The 23,698-nt window shown below is 34.9% G+C and overlaps 1 protein-coding gene and 2 pseudogenes across 1 annotated transcript in view; 1 reads left to right on the top strand and 2 right to left on the bottom strand.

The window, feature by feature from the left end:
* The first annotated feature begins 657 nt into the window (after nucleotides 1-657).
* Nucleotides 658-3,476, top strand: LOC132190488 (G-type lectin S-receptor-like serine/threonine-protein kinase CES101; annotated as a pseudogene).
* A 1,216-nt stretch (nucleotides 3,477-4,692) lies between these two features.
* LOC132190508 (tryptophan aminotransferase-related protein 4-like) lies at nucleotides 4,693-11,755 on the bottom strand (annotated as a pseudogene).
* A 3,488-nt stretch (nucleotides 11,756-15,243) lies between these two features.
* Nucleotides 15,244-23,698, bottom strand: part of LOC132189478 (DNA mismatch repair protein MLH1-like) — a 13,796-nt gene continuing 5,341 nt past the window's right edge. Inside the window, exons 8-14 of the mRNA XM_059604224.1 lie at nucleotides 22,186-22,255; nucleotides 21,911-22,046; nucleotides 18,386-18,551; nucleotides 16,955-17,104; nucleotides 16,217-16,391; nucleotides 15,654-15,817; nucleotides 15,244-15,374 (exon numbers count right to left, since the gene is read on the bottom strand). Coding sequence (XP_059460207.1) covers nucleotides 15,330-15,374; nucleotides 15,654-15,817; nucleotides 16,217-16,391; nucleotides 16,955-17,104; nucleotides 18,386-18,551; nucleotides 21,911-22,046; nucleotides 22,186-22,255 — 906 coding nt within the window. The 3' untranslated portion in view covers nucleotides 15,244-15,329. The remainder of the gene's footprint in view (nucleotides 15,375-15,653; nucleotides 15,818-16,216; nucleotides 16,392-16,954; nucleotides 17,105-18,385; nucleotides 18,552-21,910; nucleotides 22,047-22,185; nucleotides 22,256-23,698) is intronic.

Below are 23,698 nucleotides of genomic sequence, written 5' to 3'. Positions count from 1 at the left end.
CACCCCAAAACCCAAACTATATATATATTTTTTTGCTTTTTGGGGGTGGCCAGACCACCTTTTTGGGGGTGGCCAGACCACCCTCTTGGCTATGGGGGTGGTTCCTCCACCCCCAAACCAGCCATGGGGGTGGATCCAACCACCCCCTTGGCCAAAATGGGGTGGTCCGGCCTCCCCATTTTGGCCAAGGGGTGGCTCTTTGTTTTTATTTTCCTTTTACATTTATTTTTTTAATAGTTTAATTTTTCAATATTTTTATTTTTTAATTTATTGAATATTTTAATATTAAATAAATTTTATATTATTACTTTAAAAAAAAAAAAAAATTAATACCCTCAAAAGATTTCAACCATCCAACTAAACTACCCAAATTGGGGTAGTTTAGTCGGACTGTACCTAACCCTCTTCCCTTACGACGTATTAGAATTTGAATTTCGCATTCTCCAACGTACAAAAGATGTACCGAATGTTCAATCTTTTGAACGGTTCGTCTTGTAGTATTTTCCACCCCATTTAATTTTGGCGTGGAAAATAATACAAGACGAACCGTTCAAAAGCGGAGTAGTCTAATTGACAAGAAAATAAATTGTACGAACTTTGACCCATAAAGTCTATGAAGCATCAAAATTAGCAGCAAACTGAAATCTATCCCCAGAAATGGCCAGCCTGAAATCCCTTGTGGCTTCAATAATATTTCTCTCGGTTTTGTCATGTTGGTGTCTTGGAAATGCTCAGAACACAAACACCATCAAACCTGGTGGTAACATTACTCGCGACTATTTCGCTTCAACTAATGGGAAATTTCATTTAGGCTTTAACGCGATTGTTGTGGATCGGAAATATTTATATTATTTAGCAATATATTACATGGCAGGTCCACAAAGAGTTTGGGTATGGGTTGCTAACAGAGACAAACCTATACCATCTGGCAACCGTTCTTTCACGATGGACGCAGACGGCCTATTGAAGATTGTGCATGAGCATGATGGAGGGAGCCCAATTCTATTGAATGCTAATGCAGCAGCACCAAACTCCATCGCTACTCTAGAAGACGATGGCAACTTCGTAGTGAAAGAGTTGGATTCTGAGAGGGTCTTATGGCAAAGCTTTGATTATCCGACAAACACACTTTTTCCTGGTATGAAACTGGGCATGAACTTTAAAACACAGCATAAATGGATGCTTACTTCATGGTTAACGCACAAAATCCCTGCCCCTGGAAGCTTTCTATTGAATGGGAACCTATAGCAAATGGGACAGGACAGCTGGTCATGAGACACCGAGGAGATGTGTATTGGGTTGGGACAGAATCTGACATTCTGAATATTGGCGGTGTCAAACAATTTGACAAAGTGTCTAATGAGAATGAGAGTTATCTAAATTTTCTGTAGGTGGGCGTGATTCGTGGTGGGAATTGACCTCAGATGGGCAACTTCGAGATTACGGAAATGAGATTTTAATGGAAAGTGGTAAGTGTTTTGGTTATTCCTATGATGGCGGGTGTGTGGAGCAAAATGTACCCAATTGCAGAAATAGCAATCAGACGTTCGAGAAAAAAAATGGTTCTTTTGTTCCACTATCAGCTCATCGTGTGGATTACAATTCAAGCATTAGTATTGGTGATTGTTGGGCTCGATGCAGGAGCAATTGTTCCTGCGTTGGTTTTAAGTCGCTAGAAAGTAATGGAACTGGATGCATATTCTACAATGGTCAATTTGAAGAAGATGGCAAACAAGACCAATTATATGTTCTAATTGAAAATGGTATGCCACTCACCTCCCCCACCCCTGCAGAGAAGAGATGGTGGATATGGATCATAATATATAGCAACAGTGGCTGCTTTAGTTGTAATCTTGGGATTCTCATGCTTTTTGCGGAGGAAAAAACTCCTTGGTAAGAATCTTTTTTGCTACTAAATATTAGATCAATTAATTTATAAACCCAGATAAAAATTGAGTTTAATTATGAATATTTTGTGAAACAGGGGAGCAGGAAAGCAATGAGGATTCTGTATTACTTGAATTGACGAATTCAAACATATTTGGAGACGCAAATGAGATTAACAATGATGGGAAGAAAGGTCATGATTTGAAAATATTCAGCTTTGCGTCCATTGTGGCTGCCACAGACAATTTTTCTACCGAAAATAAACTTGGACAAGGTGGTTTTGGTCCCGTATATAAGGTAAGGCATATATATATATATAGCTCCTATTGCGCTTTTGTTAACAAGTTTAAAGCTCTTCCTTATATCATTAATTTAGGGAAAATTGCCTGAGGGCAAAGAAATAGCTGTGAAGAGACTTTCTAGTAATTCTGGACAAGGATTAGTAGAGTTCAAGAATGAGCTTATAGTCATTGCTAAACTTCAGCACATGAATCTTGTTAGACTTTTGGGTTGTTGTGTTAACAGAGACGAAAAGATGTTGATCTATGAGTATATGCCCAACATAAGCTTGGACTTTTTCCTCTTTGGTTCGTCATGCTTTATCTTTTTCTTTGGCTCGATCACGTTACTTTCACTTTAGTTGTATCTCAAGGATGAACTAACTATCTATACAAAACTTTATAGATCCAAAGAAAAGAGAGCTTTTGGATTGGAAGCGATGTTACAACATCATTGAAGGCATTGCTCAAGGGATTCTTTATTTGCATAAATACTCAAGACTAATGATTATTCATAGAGATTTGAAAGCAAGTAACATCTTACTTGATGATGATATGAATCCCAAAATATCGGATTTTGGCATGGCCAGGGTTTTCGGGCGGAACGATGCTGAAGCTAATACCGTGAGAGTAGTTGGAACATAGTAAGTAGGCATGCACTTGTTATGTCCCTAGCTAATTTTTCCTCAAAATCTAAAATATTTCTTACATTATTGGTTGTAGTGGATATATGTCACCAGAGTATGCCATGGAAGGGAATTTTTCAAAGAAGTCAGACGTATACAGTTTTGGAGTTATAATGTTAGAGATTATCAGTGGCAAAAAAAATAGTTGCATTTATCATCCTTAACGCCCCATAAACTTAGCAAGATATGTAAGTATGCTACTTCTCTTTTTTTTTTGAGCTACATCTCATATTTATCTTATTTGCTTTGTACTTTTTGACACCATCATGCTTGGGTTCTATATGTTCAAATTGAACTGGAGAATAAATTGTGGGACATGGATTGGTTGCAGGCTTGGGAATTATGGAGAGAAAATAGAACTTTGGAGCTAATGGATTCGACTCTGGTTGAATCCTATTATGCCCTCCAGATTTTGAGATGCATTCATGTGGGTCTCTTATGCGTACAAGAGTTAGCAACAGATAGGCCAATCATGTCTGATGTTATCTCTATGCTTACCAATGAAACTATGTCACTTCCTACTCCCCAACAAATAGCATTTTCTACTCAAACAAATTTGATAGAGACAAATTTACCTAGTTGTTCAACAGCAAGGATAACCATTTCAGAGATGGATCCCCGGTAAAGATAGAGACCTCAACATATAGATAAATTGATGCAGAATGAGACAATGATAAATTGGTCCTTTAGTTTTATTTATGTTATTAATTTTATTAGTAATGCAATAATGGGCTCAGCCCAAAATTTTAAGTTATTTATAAATAATGAACTTGACCCAAAGTTAGTTTCATTAGGGTTGTGTGGTTAGAGTTTAGTCTTCTAGACTATTTAAGCATAATGTTTTATTGTAATATACAGATTATGATGAATGAAAAATTAGCTGCTTTCTTTGAGATGTGATTTCTCTTTTTTTTAGGTGGTGAGACTTTGCCAACACCAGTAAAACTCTAGTTCAATTTCATTCTCTTCATTTTTACAATGAGACTATGAATTCACGTAACTTGAGATTTATCTTTTGTTTTCTTTGCTTTCTATTTTTTTTTCCTTCCTACGTCATAAATATAAGGTTAAAGAAACTGTGTTATGATAGTGCTTGTAATGTGCTATGATATTATATTGTTTTTGTGATTTGCCCACGAAAAAAGAAGGGCAGAAATGCTCGTACAAAGACTTTGATTAAAACTTGATAAAGTTGGCTTGAATTGTACTTTGGGCTGCAAATGAGCCAGCCGGCTTGTGAGCCCGCTCAATACCTGCCCAATTAAACCCGACTCGAAATCAAGCTCGATACTGTTCAACCCGGCTCGTTACTTTACAAGCTCACCAGACTCGTTTTTATATATATATATATATATATAGGTTATTAATATTTATATCTATATTATCATACTTCATACTTCATTATCATATTTATATCTATTTAATTGTAATAATTTAACATAGTAATTCTTACATCTATGATATATCATATATGAATCAATATGATTTGAAATTATTACATATTTGAAATGTATTGATGTATGATATATTAATTACAAAATGACAGTAATGTAACTATGTTTATAAACTAGTTAATGGTTGAAATTACCCATTCTAGATTATTTTGATTATTTGAATTTTTGAAATTTGAGACATTTGAATCATAGTCGTTCGATTTAATTTGATTGAATCAGAGCCGCTGGATTTGATAAATGGAATACAACTGTTTAATATTTACTTTGTTTTCTTTTCTTTATGTTTTGTAATTTGTTTGACTTTCATTAATAAATTATAATTAAACATTTTATTTTCATAATGGCCATGGGTCAGTTATTTTATTTATAAATTATAACATTTTATTGTCTTCTTAAGCGAGAGGGAGAGAACCAGAGTATCATGCTCTGGTTTAGAAGGCTTATTTTTCTCATACTACACTGAAAGGAATCAAACTTTTGCCTTGTACTCCTACATTAAACTACAAAGGCTTGGCCCCCTCTTCCTTCCCGAGATTTTGGCATTTTGCTTAGGCGATGAAGGAGTAAATCAAAATCATCTCGGCTTCGGATGAGACTGAGACGCACATAACGATCAAGTTCAGCACCAAACATGCCACCTTTCCGGCCAGTTATACCGGCTGCTTCCAGGACCGAATAACAATCTCTATCCTCTTCCCTCTCACACTTCAACCATGCATAAGCTGTCATCATTTCAAATTGTTAAAATTATAGAAATTTTGCAATTCAAGTCCATATTTCTTTTCTGATTTTTCAACTAATCCGGTCTATTAAATTCACACATGTTCTTCAAAATGTAATTTTAAAAAATGTGCGGTTTGAATAAAATAGTAATTTCAAAACGTAGTTAATGAAAACACGATTTTTAAAAACGCTGTGAAACATTAAAAAAAAAATTTGGGTTCGGCCTTTAAAATCGTGCGTTTTAAAAAAAAGGAAAAAAAATACAAAATTAGGTCATGTGATTTGCTAGATTTACAATTAACTCCATGTGATATTAAAATGAACTTAAAGGTCTCTGTGGTATGCCAAAAAAAAAAAAAAATAGTCCACAGGGTCAAATTCCGTCAACTAATTTAGCAGATTTCATTAGTGTGACACTTACTTAAATAGAACATGTGTCACAATTTTATTGGCTCTAACGTTTCACACTATCGAAATCTGTTAAGTTAATAGACGAAATTTTGTTGTAGAAGTCCCTTGCCTTTGGTTTGAAAATGCTGCCATTTTTTTACAAACGCGCGTAGTCCTGAATACTTTTTCCTGGTTTTATTTAAAAATGTGTTTGGCCTACGAAATCACGAACCCAAACGCACTAGTGTTCACTCTGTGTGATGTATTGCAAGTAAATTGTCAAATATGATCAAACTGAGAACACCCACCAATCAAATCATTAAATCTTGAGTAACAATCTTACCTGGAGAAGGTGCTCTAACTTTCTGGGAAAAACTGCAGTATTGTGGTGCAAGTTTCTGGAGAGAAAAGCGTTTGGACGTGGACAAAGTCTTACTCAATTTTTCCCAGCGATCTCTCATGATCTCGTAACCAAATTCGAATATTTCTCTTGCTCTGTCTTCAAGGACTACTTTTATAAGCTTTAAAGCTCTTGATTGAGAATCACGAGAAACACCAATAGTGTTCAAGCCCATATATGTTGTCATTCGTTCGTACACAGCCTCATCCTTTATTATTGCCCACCTGAATCAAACCCACCATATGATCACCAAATTTCAGATTCGGATCTTCAACAATGTAATGTCTAAAATATTCAGGTGATAAATATGAGAGAGTTTTTATGATTAGGCTCACTTATCCAAACAGGAGGGCGGGCTGTCCGAGATTCATTCGAGTAATTAAATGGACTCTATAGAAACTGTATCACATTTATTAGAATTACTAAAAATTCGAACAAAATTGTTAGAGATTTCTTCTGCACTTTTTGGTAATATAGTAGTTGCATGCAGTACAAATCTAAGATCAAGAACTACTTGAGAGTTGAGATTAGGAACAAGTTCACAAAGAAAGGTGGAATTAAGAGCAGCCATATACTTTTACATAATTGAATCCTTAGCAACAGTTTATTATTACAACTAAGTCTAATTAAGTGCTTCTGAGGGTGGATATATAATGGGTTTTCCGTAAAAACATATCTATATAATATTCAACAAATTCCAAGATCTCATAGGAAACCAATTCTCTTATTTAACCAATAAAATAGTTTAATATGATTAAGATTCGATAAGTAATGCTAGAAACTACATTTTTATCCTGCAATTATTTTACAATGCTAACGTAATAGCCTTAACTAGAACTTGATTAGTCCTTGTTAAAAAAAAAAAAATCTAATGGTTGATTAAGACTAAGCATTATAAAATGGTTGGAGGATAAAAATGTAAGTGCAATAAATTAAGATAGGGGATAAAGATTCTCAACAATTTTACTGTCAAAATTGCTAGCAATTTGGGCAGTAGATGTGAGAATCCCTATAGGACTCATATGTCAAAATAGGTCTCTAACAACCTACCTTTCTGTTCGGACAAATAAATCCCATAAAAACTCTCATTTTTTTTTTTTTTTTGGCATGTCTGCACAAGAGAGGGGAGAGGGATTCGAACTAATGACCTCCGCTTCATTAGGCGTAGTTCCAGCCAATTGATCTACCTTTTGGGGACACCTCTCTCATATTCTAACAATCAGGCAAATTACTAAAAATCTAAACTATTTTATCTATACCATGTCACGTGGGTCATTAAATTCTTACCCGAATCTAGCACCGGCATGACCAGTGAGTTTAGAAATGGTAAAAATCATAACATCTTCATCAGCAGGAGTAGGAATTGGTGAAAAGTGTGGCCAATAATAGGCATGATCATATATTGCTTTGGCATTTGGGTGGCCATGGAGGACTGCCTTTCTCATCTGTCCGTCAGGATTGTTTGGCGAAGTTACAAACTCAATGAAATTCATAGTGGCATTGCTCGTACTGTTCTCCCACAAGGATGCATCTCCTGCAAATGTGTAGTTCTTCGACTGGAAAAGCTCTGTTTGCGTTTTATAAACCTGTGATATTTTGATTTCACCTTCATCGATCGATCTCCATTATAAAGGAAAATACTTTACTTATAAATACAGCAACAATATATATGGATTTTTTTTTTTTTTTTTTTGAGATTATTAAAAATATTTATCAAGAAATTCTTTAAATTTTAATTTTTTAATTTTTGTTTAATTCATTATAAAGAAATGTTATACATCACACTTTTATCATATTTTGCTGATGTGAAATTGTCAACCAGCCCTTATTAACAAAGTGAAATAAAAGTATAGTATATAATATATTTTTTCGTTATGTCTTTACTAAAATAATAAAGAGTAATGTTAAAAACTATATTTTTATCTCACTACTATCTCACATTGCTAACGTAGTAGTCCCAATCAACTCTTAAATCAATCATTGTTTATTTAAAAAAAAAAAAAAATCAAGAATTGATATTTTGTGAATAGTTGTGGGATAAAAATATAATATATGTCATTAATCAATAATAAAACACAAATAATTTCTTTAAAAGAGTACGGTTAGGAACACTATAGCTTTATAAGTAACTTCCTTGCAAATTGATAAGTTCACGTATTGCTTACCATGTCAACTACTAAATAAATATATTTATCAGTAAAATTGTTTTGCCCAACTGACATCACATGGCACTCATGTGGAATGCCGTATGAATTTGTCAAAGAATTGTAGTAAAAACTTGAAAATAATAGTTAAAAAATAATAATAATAATAATAATAATAATAATAATAATAATAATTGTAGTTTAAGGATCGATGTTAGAACAAGTACGAACCGGGTAATAAGGAGATAAAGCTACGACCCTTGCAGGAGTAGAGGAATTATCGGATGAGAGTGCATTCACTGCAGCATTAAGAAGTTGGGTTGAGCCGGCGCCGAAAACGATGTACCTTCCGGCGGTGATAGCATTTCCGACGACGGAATGTAAAGTGCGGATGTGGCTCTCGAGCTCTGGAGAGATGGAAGATTGATCACTGTATGAATACCCCATTCGATGCCACCCCGCCACAACAAGTGCACTACTTGTTGCATGTTGCATCCAGAAAGGTTCCAAGAAATATGGATCTCCACTGCAATTAATCACAATATCTCAATAATAACCAATTATCCAACTGTGATAAGTGTGTATATATATTATATCGATAAGATACATTTTCTTTCATAATTAAGTGAGGTCCTTAATTCTTTTTCTGAAAAAAAAAGAAAAAGAAAAAAAAGTAAGGCCCTTAATTCGTCTTTAGTTCGAATCAAAAAAGTGAGGCCCTTAATTCGTCTCTAGTTCGAATCACTCTCCCACTTCTCTTATGTGGACATGTCAACAAAAAAAGTGAAGACGTTATCAACCAAAAAAAAAACAAAAAAGGGAAAAGTATACGGTGTCAATTGTCACAGACCTAGGTCGTCACGGTGGTTTTTTTTTTTTTTTTTTTCAAATAAATTTATAGGGATATTTTTGTTTTATTGGAAAAAAATTTAGTGTCATTTTTGTCTATTTATGGGACAAAAAGGGATACATTAATTGCAATTTATGGTAGTTTGGGGGATTTTGATTCAATTAAAAGTTTAGGGAAGACATTGCAAATTGAGTATTAATTTGAAGGGTGTATGTGTATTTAAAAAAATAATAAAAAAATAAAATAAAAAGACAAAGAGATTGTAATGATCCAGATGAGGTTCAATTTGAGGTATGCACGCTAAAATGGGCTACCCTAGTATGAGATAGATTTAAGTGTCTAACTTTCCACGTTCAATCATTTTTGGAGTTTTTGATATATTGGTCAGATACATAACATTTGCTATCAAAATAAGCATCACATCACGAGTTTAAATCTTGGAGTAGTGGTGGCAATTCGTATTCGAATATCGGGTTCGGGTCCCGGGTCGTGTCAAATCATTCGTAAAAGATTATATAGGTTAATCCTAACTTGACCAATTTAATTAAATGAGTCAAATCCTACAACTGTAATTTTTTAATTTTGTGTTGGGTTGTGTCAAGTTTTGGGTCATAAAAAATTGTCAGTCATTGTGTTATGTTTTGAGTTTAAGTTGTATGAAGGTATGAGTATAAAATTATATAAGTCAACTATAACTTGACCCATTTAAATAGCATGTGATATATTTAAATGCTTTACTTTTTGCATTGGGTCAACTTCCAAGCTTTTGGCATATATATTACTAATTTATTAGGAGACTAGGAATAAGACGAAATGCTTAATGATCATGACAGCTAGCGGTAGATAGGAAAATCTTTGAGTCATGTAGCTTTCTACTCTATATTTAAAAAACCGTCCCATTCCTAATTCTTTGTGGTTGCTAAAACCCTTTTTAAAGCATTTCTGTTTGAGGAATGTAAAAAGGATATATATATATATATATATATATATATATATATATACTTTTTTGTTCTTGAATATTATTTTTCACATTTTTTCTGAAGATCTGGTGAGGTAATTTTTTTTTTCTAGAAAATAATATGCACATAGGACAAAAAAAACACTAAAAAAAACCGTGACATTTTTCTTTCCGATACATGAAGAATATTTAACAGGGCCCTCAAAATCCTCTTTCTTGGAACTCCACAAGCATAAATGTTGCAGTAGAAGTCTAGAAAACCTAAAAGGAAAATTGAAATTTTTTAAATTGAACTAACATATGCCAATGATGCCATCGATCAAATCCCCAGTAATAGTTGAGGAATTGCTAAAGGGTTTTTTTTCTTAATTTGGACCGTTAGATGAAATCCAATGGTCTAAATCTCGTCATGTGTCTCATTTCAAAAAAATAATATATATATTAAAAAATAAATATTAAATAAAATAATAAAAAATTAATTTAATAATATGGGGTGGTTGGCCACCCCATTTTAAAGGGGTGGCTGACCACGCCCAGCCGACCTGGGGGGATGGCTGAGCCACCCCATGGCCTAGAAGTGAACCACCTGGGGGCCATGGGGGGTGGTAGGCCCGGCCACCCGGCCTGGGGGTGGCGAACCACCCTAGGGCCATGGGGAATGGCGGCCATGTCGGCCCCTGGGGTGGCTTTGTACCCATGGGCTGGTGGCAGCCACCCTATATTATTAAATTATTTTTTTATTTTATTTTTTTTTATTTTTATTTTTTAAAATATATATAATATTTTTTTATATTTTTTTAAATGGGACATGTGGGGAGATTTAAATCGGTCTAGATTTGCAAAAAAAACCCTTCAGCAATTGCTAGGGGTCCTGGGCATCGTTTGACAAACGATTTTGCCTGTTTTTGGCTCTACACTATTCATCACACTTTTTTATTTTTTTAATATTTTCTTACTTTTTACATTATATCAATCATTTTTTATTATTATTCAAATAAAAAAATCACTACAAAACAAAAAAATTTCATTTTTTCATACCAAACATTCTTATTTTTTCACTTTTAAAAAAAAAACCACTTTTACTTTTTTTTCACATCAATCACTTCCTGCTTCAGTATCGAACTAAAACCAAAACAAAATCGTTTATCAAACGAAGCCCTGATCCCATATGCCATATAAACTTTTGTTACAATTTCAAGAAAAAATAGTATCACATCATAACTTTTGTTTGGAGTTTCTCAACCATTGCCCTATATCCAGATTTTTAGTAATTTACAGTCTAAATTATTAACAATCTAAATAGTAAATTTGAGAGAGTCCTTGTATAAATGAGGTGAGTTGTCTAAGACTTATTCGAACAGGTAACCGAACTCTCTAATATTTACGGTCTAAATTGTTAAAGCAATTCACACAACAAATGTGAGCGAGCTAAATCTAAGACTTATTTCAAAGGGTGATCTCCATTCAAAGTCTCTCTAAGATATCTCTAAACAGTAAAATTGATGTTATAACAGAAAGAAAGAGTGAAAGAGATACCTATCAGCGTTTGCAGGACAAGCAGGCAGAAACAAAGAGCAATCAGGGCCTTCATAGCAGGAATTGCAGTCACAGATGGGTTCCTTTCCATTGAGAACCAACCCATCCAAGTAGGCTCTGCCATGGCCGGAGCATGAGATGGCTGCCACAGCTTCTGCTTCTGCTGCAGCTTTCTTGCTCCAACTTAGATTCCAATCACCACCCACGTACAGATTTATCACAAAGAAGAGATTAACAGCCGTAGAAAATGCCGACCAAGCCAAATAGACGATGGAAAGATTTACCTTACGAGCCATGTTTTCTTTCTTTTCAAGCTCTGTTTTCTCTCTCTCTCTCTTTTAAGACAAAAGAAACATGCATGTGATAAAATGGTTTGAAATTTTCAAAATTTCAAACATTTGAAATTTCAATGCATGTCGGCGTTCAATCGTGGAAGCTATGTCTAGGAGAGAATTTTCCTATCTTTAATTAGTAAAAAAAAAAACACTTGGATGATTTCAGAAGTTTTTTTTTTTTTTTTTTTTTTAATAATAGAATTGGTGATTAATTTTTCGTTTTTATTTAAAAAATTAATGTATGCATATTCATAACAAGACTGAGCTAAGAGGCACCTGCAAAACAAGAAGAAGATAATCACGGAAGTAGTATCGGCCGTGGCCAGCGGGGGAGAGAATTCTCTTGACATTTTCGAATATCTCCATGACTTGCATGTGGAGACTGAAGAGATATTTTAGAAATCAGTAGATGCGGACGTGTCGACATCCTGGCCCACCTCTTTATAAAGTAGTTGGCAATCTTGTGTCAATGTGATGCCGTTTTGAGATTCCCTTTTCTTTTTTTCTTTTTTTTCTTTTTCTTTTTCTTCTGGGTTTTTCTTATTTTTTGTGATGCATGTTGCGTGCGGTACTAAAATGTTTACAATGTCAATATAAATTTCTACAGGAAAGACAATGAATAATTAAAAACGTCATTGCTTACTTCAAAATGCCTTGCGGTTCATGCCCATTGCATACTGTGGACTGACATTTCTTAGAAGAATGAAGATGAGGTCCGATATTATAACTATGTTTTGGCGGCAGGGTGTAAACGAGCCAAGTTTGAGCAAATTTTTATTGTTTGGGTTTGACTCGTTTAAATTTTACTCGAGCTCATAATAAGCCAAGCCGAGCCAGCCTGCAAGCTGGCTCTTATATTTATTTATTTATAAATTTAAACTTTAAGTACTCTTAAATGGCTCCAAAAATCAGCTTGCATATGAACATTTGTTTAGCCTAACTAGCCGAGGCCTGAGTCAATACAACAAGGCACTTAGTTTCAAAGAAAGACGATATACATTCTTTTATAGATAAACAAACTTGAGAATTGGTGTTTTCTTAATAATGTGAGATAAGTTAACAAATTGTATTGAAATTACATTGAGACAATGCCACTTACAAAAAAATATTTTTTTTTAAGTTGTTTGGTGCCTTGAATATCTCAAGTCCTTCACGTGGGGCCCATCAAGATTTGTCTTGTTTGTTTTGGCCTTTTGAAGTTGTAGCCGACTCTTTCTTTTTTCCTTCTTTGAGTTGGTTTTGGATTTGCAATACTTATCCTTTTAGGAGAAGTAAACCAATTTGCTAACTATAAAAAGAGAGGCTTCGCAACATGGTAACTGGGGAGAAAAATTAGAAGCCACGTATCTCATTAGAGTTTTCTCACTTTGTTGTGCCTTGTGGCACTTAGAAAAAAAGAGAGTTTTTTTTGTCAATTTTTTCTCTCTTTTGTGTGAGAGTGAGATTTGGGTATATTGAAACTTTGGGTTTTGAGTGATTTCCTTCCCGTCATCTTTGTACTCCAACTTTTGTTAGTGAATTTTCTCCGAATCATCTCTGGCAGTGGATGTAGGTTTATTAAGCCGAACCACTTAAATCTTGGTGTCGTGTGTGATTTTTTTTTTTTTCTAAGCAAATAAGGAGCGGGTACAAGGATTAAAACACCAAATAAGGGTTGGGCTCCCCAACAATACATCCAAAACGAAAATTACAGTGCAGAAAATACACACAAATAGTAGGCAATGGGTCATAAATCTTGGTGTCGTATGTGATTAATTTGTTTTCTATTCTACTCTTTTCTGTTTCTTTTGGAATCCTATATTTTAATTCTGTTTACAACATTTTTCAACGTCTCTCTCTTAATTTCTCTCACCAGTCACAACGCATCTTCCACCCCAACTTTCATTTCCCACTCTCTCACTCTCGCTCACCAGACAAGCAATAATCCAAAGTATTTGGGTATATTTGATTCTTCAATAGTTTCTTCCTTTTGCAATCTTACTCAATAGTTGCCACTTGATTCTTCTTCCCTTCATTTGGATCTGTTCTAATTGAATCTAGGTCTTTTTAATGATTGCTCTCTCTGATCACAAAGGACCTAAAATTTTTTAATTTCTAACGCTTAAACATATATGCAATTTTAAGATTTTAATAATTATGAGATTTATAATTAGTTATGTGTTACTTTTTTTTTTATATATATATATATATATATATATATATATATATATATGAGCTTGCTCACGAGTCTAACCAAGTCGGCCGAGCTTGCTTCATTTAATATTCGAGCTAGGATATATGTTTACGAAGCGTTTCATTTAATAATCGAGTCGAGCACAAGCCGAGCTTATACGAGCTGATCCCGAGCGAGCGGCTTGTTCACTTAACACCCCTCTGCCACTCCTGCTAGTTTCAAACATTTTACAGTTTCATCTCAAATTTATATATATATATTTTTTTATAAGAAAAACTACATTAATTTTTCCCAATTAAGGTTTCAGAAATTACAACGATTCTCCATTGGTTTGAATTAGACAAGTTTGCTTATATTAGAAAATACTTTACATCACTTATCTAAGAGCATGTTTAGAATTGCATTGAGAAATAAAATTTGTCAAAAAATGACCTATATGCATGTATGAAACAACATATCTTCGGCCGCCACCCCCACTTTAGGACCATAGAAGCAAACAGAATATAACAAAGCAATGTTTTTGTTAAAATTTTCAATTACAAGTAGTACCAGCCACGGCAATGGATGGGTGTCAGGCCAGCCATGTCGGTGGCAAGATGCCTCGACACCCGATGATGATTGGGTGAGAGATGCAATAGAGCAAAAATAATGCACCAGATCTTAGTCCTAATGTTTACTATAGGCTAGATAGTCTCAGAAGTCGGACCAATTAATTTCTATTTGATACAAAGTAGTGATTGTTGTATTAGTTTGTAAATATAATAAGTGTCATGTGACGGTCGACATTTTAATGGTTAATGTGATAAGTGTCATATGAATTGTCATGTTAATTTGTAAAAAAACTTATATTAAAAGTAATAATACCCCTGACAACTCTTAAAATTAAAAAAAAAAAAAATTAAAAAGGTCCAAGTGGAGTGCTGCTAGGAATACTAGGAATACTATACTTTTATTATAAAATCTCTTATAAACTGATGTGATAATCCATAATTGATAAAATGATTAGTTAGTCACTCACTTATCAATTATACAGTACTCTTAATAATTTTGCCAATTATTAACTATCATGTCGGTTTATAAGAAAATTATCAAATATAAGTTGCTAGGAATACAACTAATATCCGATCACTCATTAATCTCTTTTTTTCTTTCCTTTTTTTTTTTTTTTTTATCTATTCAAACGAGGGAAAGGGTAAAAGGGAAACAATCAAACTTGAAAAGTGTTCCATAGATGGGAGATGTCTGTGTTCCTCACCAGGGTTGCGTTTGGATTGTATCCTAGTATTTCACAATGGTTAGTAAAATGATGCATTAAGTGTGGGTCCCACAATTGTAGTCACTAAAAGATATACAAAGCTTACAAAGAAACCCAATACACAGTGGACCACTGGCTACCAAAAAGCATTTACAAGCCAAGCTAAATGGTATAGACTGAATTAGACTTATCACTGAGAGCAGCAGCCTCATGAAACAGCCAATGCTTCTCCAACTTTGATCTTACCAAAACTATTCTTGTTAGCATCTTTCAAAGATCTTGTAAAGCTTCTCTAATGAAGCTACCTGTAGAAGGCAAGGGGATATACATCATTTCACACCCAGACCATCCCAACATTCTTGAACAAAAAAAAAAGAAGATCTTAATGTTTGTCAACTGAGAAGGAAGCTGACAAAGGATGAGGCTTCCCCCCCAGCACTCATGCACCTTGATAACTTCCAGCCTAGGTCATAGCTCAAGATGCTTCTTCCTTTTAGTTATTCCCGAGTTTTTTTGTTTTTTCTTCTTATATATTGAGAAACTACTGTAGTCAATAAGATGCTCCTTAATGGAATAAAAATTACCCGGACAAGGGTTCCATTTGAAGCCATAGAAGTAGGTGGCTTGAAAAAGAGTCTGATGGATGGAAACAAGACGTGCTGGATTGACCATTCACGCTGGGCCCATGCACTCTCTGCCTCCGAAAGTAGTTCGTGCTCGATCTCATTCTCCATTAGGTCGTCATCCCCTGAAAATGCCACAAAGCAGTCTAAGGTTGGAGGCCAAAGGAGAAGAAAAGAAAGGACTAATAACAATGATAAGTTGAACAAGGAGGGGGGAAGGTTGCACACAAAGTTTTTCAATTTTGACTGGACTAATGTGTGTGTGGACACTTGAACTGAAAAAATGAACCAAATTATAACGAGGGCGACATTTCATTTAGTTGCTAGATGTCCGATATTTTTTTCATCCATGTTTCTGATATGTTTACCATTGATAAAAAGCTTGATTTTCAGGCATGCAACTCAATCATGATATCATGGTTCCTAGGCAATTCTGGTCAATGGTTTTCAAGGAACAAGAAAAGCCAATATGTGACGTAATGGAATATGAGATACCATGAAAGCTCAGCAGCGAACAGCCATACCTATGTCATCAGAGGCTTTTTCTTCATCTTCAAGATTCCTGAGAGGTTTTCTCTTTTTGTAGAACTGCAAACCATCACCTGATGGATTGGGTAACATAGGAGGATGCATAGCATAGAAGTTTCCAAGAGCAGCTGAAACTGATTGGAAGCAATTTTTTTCATCCTCCCAGTCAACCTAAGACAATAATAAACCACAGTTCACAAGAAATAAGGAACATATCTCATCCAAGGAAAAAGGAATGCCAGCACTGATATTGAGACTCCTCATGGTTCACCCATCAGTGTCTTCACAATTGAATAAAGAGATCACACCATGTGATTATGTGAATTTCAGCTCTCATGATCTAATACAGGCATAAGATATGTGATCTCTCATACTTGACATCAGACTTGGATACAGTGGAAGTAGACCCCCATTTGTTCATAGCCGCATATTATAATCTATCTGACCAAGATGCATTCCAGCCCCAAATGATCACCAGAATAGAACACAAGGAAAAATATTTTAAATATTGATAAAGTATAAAAGTAGCATAGATGTGGCTGTATGCATCTGTATGAGTGTACATGTGTGTTGATACATGTTTCAAAGTATGTGGGTACTGAGGGAACATTCTTTTCAGAGCAGAAACTGACAATGTCTTTCAGATCAATAATCATCATCCAAAAGATCAAGATTGTACAGAAGGGAAAGAAATAAGCATAGAAGAACAAGTTATTACAAACTTTGGAACCTACATCATTGCCCAAACAAAGGGTGAATTCCGGGAGGCGATCAATGTCAGGAGTGTACTGGTCAAGTACCACTGGAAGTCTAGACAAATTCCCATGTTTATCAATATGAATGCAGAAATACTCCTCTAACATTTCCATCTTTTGCTTGAGCAACTCGATCGGTATTCATCAGGAGAAGCATCAAAAAACAATGTTCGCTAAAAAATTAATCAAATGTGGGTTATGAAACGAGAAATGTGCTTCCCGAAATCCTTTACAAATCTATGCTAAAAATACTCTACTCACATTCATGATGGATAATGAGAATCATCAGAGTCGAAACTACAAAACTGGTAATAAACACAAAACTCACACGGTTAAAGTAGGGAAAAGAAGCTAAAAGTGGAGAGAGAAAGAAGAAGCTAGGAAGAGAGAAGGCAAGGGAAGAGAAAGGGGGAAGAAGAAGAAGAAACTAAGAGAACAGGAAGAGTGAAGAAAAGGGGGGGAAGGGGGGAGAGAAGAATCAATTATTCAGTTTTTTTTATTCCATCAGTCTGCCTCAATCAGAGTTAAGCATGCTTAAATAAACTCGCCACTAAACCCTAATACAACGCCATTTATTAACTTGCTAACATAATCTAGGGCAACACTCATTTATTGAATTACAAAAACACTCTTTACTCTTAATACATAAATAAAATATACAATTAAATACTAATAACCTAGAACCTAAATAAAATTAGGTGGACCGATATTTCATGCTTCTTCTCTTGCATCACTCAAACTCTATTATAATGTCTCAAAGTATTTCAAAAGAAACTCGAGATGTCAAGAAATCAAATTAAATCATTTAAGGTCGATTATTGAAGTACAAGGAGAAGAGTATTCTGTAAATTGAAAGGGTTACTCCTTCCTTTTGCTTATGTTTACTCAATCTGGAAGAGAGCTTACAACCTCCAAATATTCTTACTCTATGATTAAGTAATACTCAATAGACACTGTAGACCTGATATATGTATACCCAAAGTTGTGAATGCTAAGATTTAATGCTGCTGTATAATGTGCGTGTCTGTAGATGAACACTTGGAATATGAACATGCATTGACCCCTTCCAGCAGTCTCGTGTTACCAAAAACAGCTTAAAATAACAGCAGAAATCAGAAAGAAAAAGAAAATTCTTATGCCGACTGATGCAACACCTTCATATACATTTAAACAAAAAAAAAAAAAAAAGGTAATAAGAAAATTCAGTTGGAAAAGAAAAATCCTCGTGTACAAGGCAGTTTACAAAATGTTCACCTAAAAATTACTACGTAAGTTTAAAATCCAATAAAATCTACAAAAGAAGGAAAAGGAATTCCATTAAAAGCAAGTATCTACACTGTAATTTAAAAAGAGAAACATATAATGAACATAAGATATATGAGATCAATCCAAAGGAAGAGCCTAACTTACTTCTGTAATTTTTTCTATTTGGTCATTATTCTCATGGCCTTCTGGATCTAAATTTTCTTCTTTCAATGCCAACATAAGCAACTCAGACAGTGGAGCCGGCTCACTTAATTGTATAGCATTAAAATGGGAAAACCGGCGCAGAACTTGCTGGTACATGAGCTCTTTGCTGTGAGTTCATTAAAACAGAAAAACAGACAATCAAGTAAGTCATATAACAGGTCAAAAATTCCGGGAGGCATGAGAATCATATATCTAGCACCTACTAAATCCAAGACCAATGAACCATATTGAAAAAAAAACAAAAGTCCTCCCACCAATCTTAAAACTAATTACAGCAAACCATAACCCTAACCACAATCGCGGCACCTGCATGCCATAGTTTTGATGTGCTACCACTAAAAGCTGGTTTACAAAGTATTAATTCCTATGTTTTTTTTTTTTAGTTGGGGGTTGGCAAAGAGGAGAGATTAGGGAAAAAAGGAATAAAACCGGAGAAAGGAGGGGGGAAAAGAAAAAGATAAAGGCACTTTTAAAAGCCCACTATCTTGTACGTACGTAGCTCATCAACTGGAGTTGTATTCAAACTTGGAAGCTTTGTTAAATGAAAATTAAACCTTCATAATTGAAAAATTAATTTAAAAAATTACAATGCTGGATCTTGGTAACAAATCTATCATGATTCATATGTATATATGGTTTTCTGGATAGTTAACCTTTAGATTATGTGGAATTTCAAGAAAAATACAAGAGTTATTACCAGACACAACATCCAGCAGACCTGTAAAAACATATCTCAGTATGTTTCTTACCAAATGCTTTACTTATCAAAAAAAAAAAAAAAAACTTATCTCAGTATGAACCAGCAGCTAGATCTACCTGACTCAAGGAAAAGCTCGTATGTCTAACAGTCAAAAAAATGTGTAAAAATCTCACCAGAATGATAATTGCAATCGATTTCTTTAATAAGCTTCTGAACGCTTGTAATATCTGCAGTCTCCTTCAGGTTTCTTCTTTATCTAACGGAGGACCTACAATTGGAATTTTTATTTTCCTCAATGAGAATGTAAGTTACCAACCACGCACTTACAGCATATTAACATTATTTTAAATTGTTAGTTCTTGTGTTGGCTTAATTCAGTTCCAAAATGCAGAGGCTACTGTTTACGAGCTCAAACACTGATATAGAATGCTCAGAATCCAATCTCCACCGTTCATAATGTAGATTCATGTGTTATGAACGTCCCTGCAAAATTTCAGCTCAATCGGACCACAAACGCCCATCGATCGGAGCTGTTGATGAAGACTGGACAGCATTTCCAGAATGCTGTTTCACCCATGTCCGGACATGCCTTTCTCGGGTCCGGACCTCATTTCCAGAAACTCAAATTTTGCTCCGCAAAGCCGTGTCCGGACAGCCCATTAACATGTCCGGACACCCCGTAAGTTTGAGGCCCAAAAACGTGATTTTAAGTGGTTTAAGTCTAGGGTTTTGTCGGGGGTATATATACATCATTATAGAAGAGAGAAGCACGAATTTTCACCCCCAGAGACTTCGTGTGAGGCTGTGCTTGAGTGATTATTTTGTTGTGAGCCAAATTGATTCCTCTTAGAGGATTTTTGTTAGTATTGATTGTGTGCTTAATTGAAGTCTATCGGAAGGGTCCGATAAAGGAGAATCACGTTGAAGAAGATTGTGAGCGAGGAGACAAGTTGGAGGCTTGTCGATCTTACAGAGTCAAGGTCTTGCAAAGGGTTGTAAGTGTTCCTAGTGTCTGTAATCTCTAGATAATCTTTTGATAGTGATTTCCTGGGTTTGGCTGCCCCGGAGAGGTTTTACTTTTAGAACGTTTTCTAAAAGGTTTCCTCTTCGTCACCAAAATATCTGTGTCTGCCTCTTTATTGCTTTATATATTTTGGGTGATTGAATTGTTTATTGCTTCATAATATTAATTCCGCATAAATTGTGATAAACAAGTTTTTGGAGTCGGCATAGCGTTTTTCATAAATAAAATGTCAAGAGACAAATAAATACGGTAAGACACTCCAACCTCCCATCTATGAATTTTATTGAAAATACATGGATCTCCCTCGCGGGGACGTAACCCGTGTACATTATTATACTTAGGGGCACCTTTACGCTTTTAATGATAGTTGTCGATTACTTATTTAAAAAAATTATTATTCGTCTGATTAAATAGTACTACATTATTATTATACTTTTTTATAAGTAAATCTATCTCATTAAATAGTACAAAGGGGCGCAACCCAGGTACATAATGAGTATATAAGAGAGATCTCCTATAATAGAGGAAAAAAAAAAAAAAAAAAAGAACATAAGTCTAAATTTTTTGTAAAACTAGGAAAGTGAGGACTAATATACGCCGTCATCCATGCATAGAGGGACTTGAACATAACGGATTTTACTTCTACCATCAAAATCTCGGAATCTTCAAAGTGCCTCGCATTACGCTCTCTCCAAATGCACCGCATTAAGCACAACGGGGAGTCATCCTCTGAGCTTCTAAAATGTTACGGCTTCCCACCTAACCTCTCCAATTAACCTGTTACTCTATTACCTTCCTAGGCATAACTCACTCTACACCAAAAAGACAACATTGAAACCCATAAGTCTCTTGCCACCTCACAATAAAGAAGAAGATGATCTATGGACTTTCCACTCCTCTTGCACATACAATACTAGCATACCACTATAAAGCTCCTCTTCCTCAAATTATTCAAAGTTAAGATCCTTCCTAAAGCCAATGTCCAAACAAAGAATGCCACTCTCAAAGGAACTTTACCTCACCAAATACTCTTCCAATAAAATAGGGAGCCAACATGAAGGGATAGTGCATGATAAAAGGATCTTACTTCAAACTTGAAAGAAGGAGATGAAGCTTCTTCCGTTGGGATAAGTCATGGGTGTTGTGTTAAACACCTCTTTTTTTGTGACATTGCAACTTCAGCTTCTTATTTTTTATGAGCTAGCTATGAGTTTCTTAACAATGTGATGTGCCGGTTTTTTTGGCTTATGTGGTAGTAAAGTGACATGGCAATGACAGCTTGTGCATTATCGTGTCAAAGGGGTGAGACATGGTAGACGAAAAAGTAAAAAAGTTGGATAGAAATCAGACAAACGAATTGTTGAAGCACATCACGTGTTATTCACAACAACACATGTCAAACACAATTCTACTTCTTTAAGAGACTTTGATAAGAGTCTTAAGATATAGAGTTCTTAGATGTATAGTTATCTAGAGTTCTATTGTAAACAAGCTAGTATAGTGCTCTTAAGTTGAGTTGTAAATCAAACTACATATGTAACCTCTATATATATCAATAGATTCACACAAGAGAACGTACGGTTGAAACCTATTACAATGTATTTGTAGTGCTCTCATAGGGATCTATTTGAAATTGAGACAAAACCTAAGAACCTGATTACTGAAATTGGAAACCTAGGGACTAAAATTGATTTTTCCCTTAATGTAAAGCAAAAGCTTATAAACCAAAAATGGATCCTACCTCACAGCATCCAAACTAGGATTCTTTTGAAGTGGTCCACGAGGCTTAGCTTGCAAGTAGGCATGTAACCTTCCAGCAGGATCAGATGAATCTGTTCTAACCATTTTACGCACCGGAACTTTTTGTGATTTTGATCCTATCAATTACATTATGAGGCACTTCAAAAACGAGGGAACTCCCAAAATGTGAGCAACTATGAGTAATAGAATATACTAGGAATATGAAGGCAACTAAGGACAAGCAACACAATCAAAAGGAGAACACCTTCACCATACCAGATTGTGAGGGGCTGAAAGTAGAATCCTTATCCAGAGCAATTTTATCATATGGAGATGGTTCTACTTTCTGCCACACCATGAGACAAAAGATGCCAAAGAATACAAGTTATCAAGCTACAAATATGGTGAAATTGAATGACCACGTGCTTAGTCAAACTAAATGATTTTGGAATACTAATCAAGTGATTAAATTCATCATATCCTATTAGCTTAGAATTTTGGGAAAAGTGACAATTGTCATGATATTAGACCAGGTGATCTTAAGTTCAAACCTGTCTCCACTCTCCCATTTAAAGTTCAAAATAATACACCCTACTCATTAAAAGTTTGGGGTTTGTTGCGTAAGGGGTTGTTAGAATCTTGACTAAATGATTAAAGTCATTGTCAATGGCAATTTATCAATGAAAAATCAAAGGACACATGCAGCTTAGATCAAAGTGTCTTCCACAGAAAAGTCCAGGGGAGCATACAAACAGATTGGTTTAGTGCGTACACTACAACTCTCAAATTCTAGTGGCGGCTCCGTAATTTGGATCATTCATATGGAAAATGAGATTTTGTCAAGCCTGATTCTCATGACATTAAATGCAATCAACCTTATATTACTTAAATGGGCAATTATTGGCTTTGGTAACAGCTACATGTTTACATGATCAAATGAAACTTTAGGGGTACCCTGTCTAACTAAGTTGATAGGAGCATCCTTTGTTGATGAAAATGGTGTCCCAGGTCAAAGAAGCACAGGACCTCTTCACATTCTAGACAAGGTTTTGGGATATAATCTTTCTTCATTAGAAGTTTTGGAGTTTCAGGTGGTTTTGCACAGTTTTTTAATACTATTATTTAAGTGGCTCTAAATGATCCAAAGAAGTACGAACAGCTTCTTTCCATTTGTGAAAGGATTAATTTCTCTTAACTATTTAATCGAGTTCCTTTAAGGATTTAAAATGTGGAATGGTTAGGGGAGAAGTGCCAAACTAAATTATGTAATCTAATCACTATAAGACAACTATTGTAAATGTTTTAAAATGATTCTAGAATCTAATTGAATCGACAGAAGAGATCTTCGCGGAATTGAAACATCAGAAATTGAGCACAATTTATCAAAAGAAATGGACTGCTTATTTGTGCTATACTACTAATACTTGTATTCGCTACGCTATTCTGCCCTAGCCCGACTGAGGGAGAATTATGGGGCATGTGTGTATATACATACATATATAATGCTGATTCAAGCAAGCATACTATGCTGAATTACCTCACCATTAAATTAAAAATTAATAAAAAGCAAATATAAACCTGGTTAATTGAAAATTACACCATTAGAACCCACCCTCAAAAGAGGAAAAAAATAATAATAAAAAAAATGGGAAACTTCAGAAAACCTCCCTGAACTTCCAGCGATTTTGACAAACCCCCCCTGAATTTCCAAAACTCTCACTTAGGCCCCCTAAACTTTGGTTTTCTCTCACTTTGGACCATTTTAACGTTAAAGTCAAACAATTTGACT

The sequence above is a fragment of the Corylus avellana genome, chromosome ca8, assembly GCF_901000735.1.
Source record: "Corylus avellana chromosome ca8, CavTom2PMs-1.0".
Lineage (NCBI taxonomy): Eukaryota > Viridiplantae > Streptophyta > Magnoliopsida > Fagales > Betulaceae > Corylus > Corylus avellana.
Note: the sequence above shows the minus strand (reverse complement) of the source record. Positions and strands in the feature narration are given on the sequence as shown.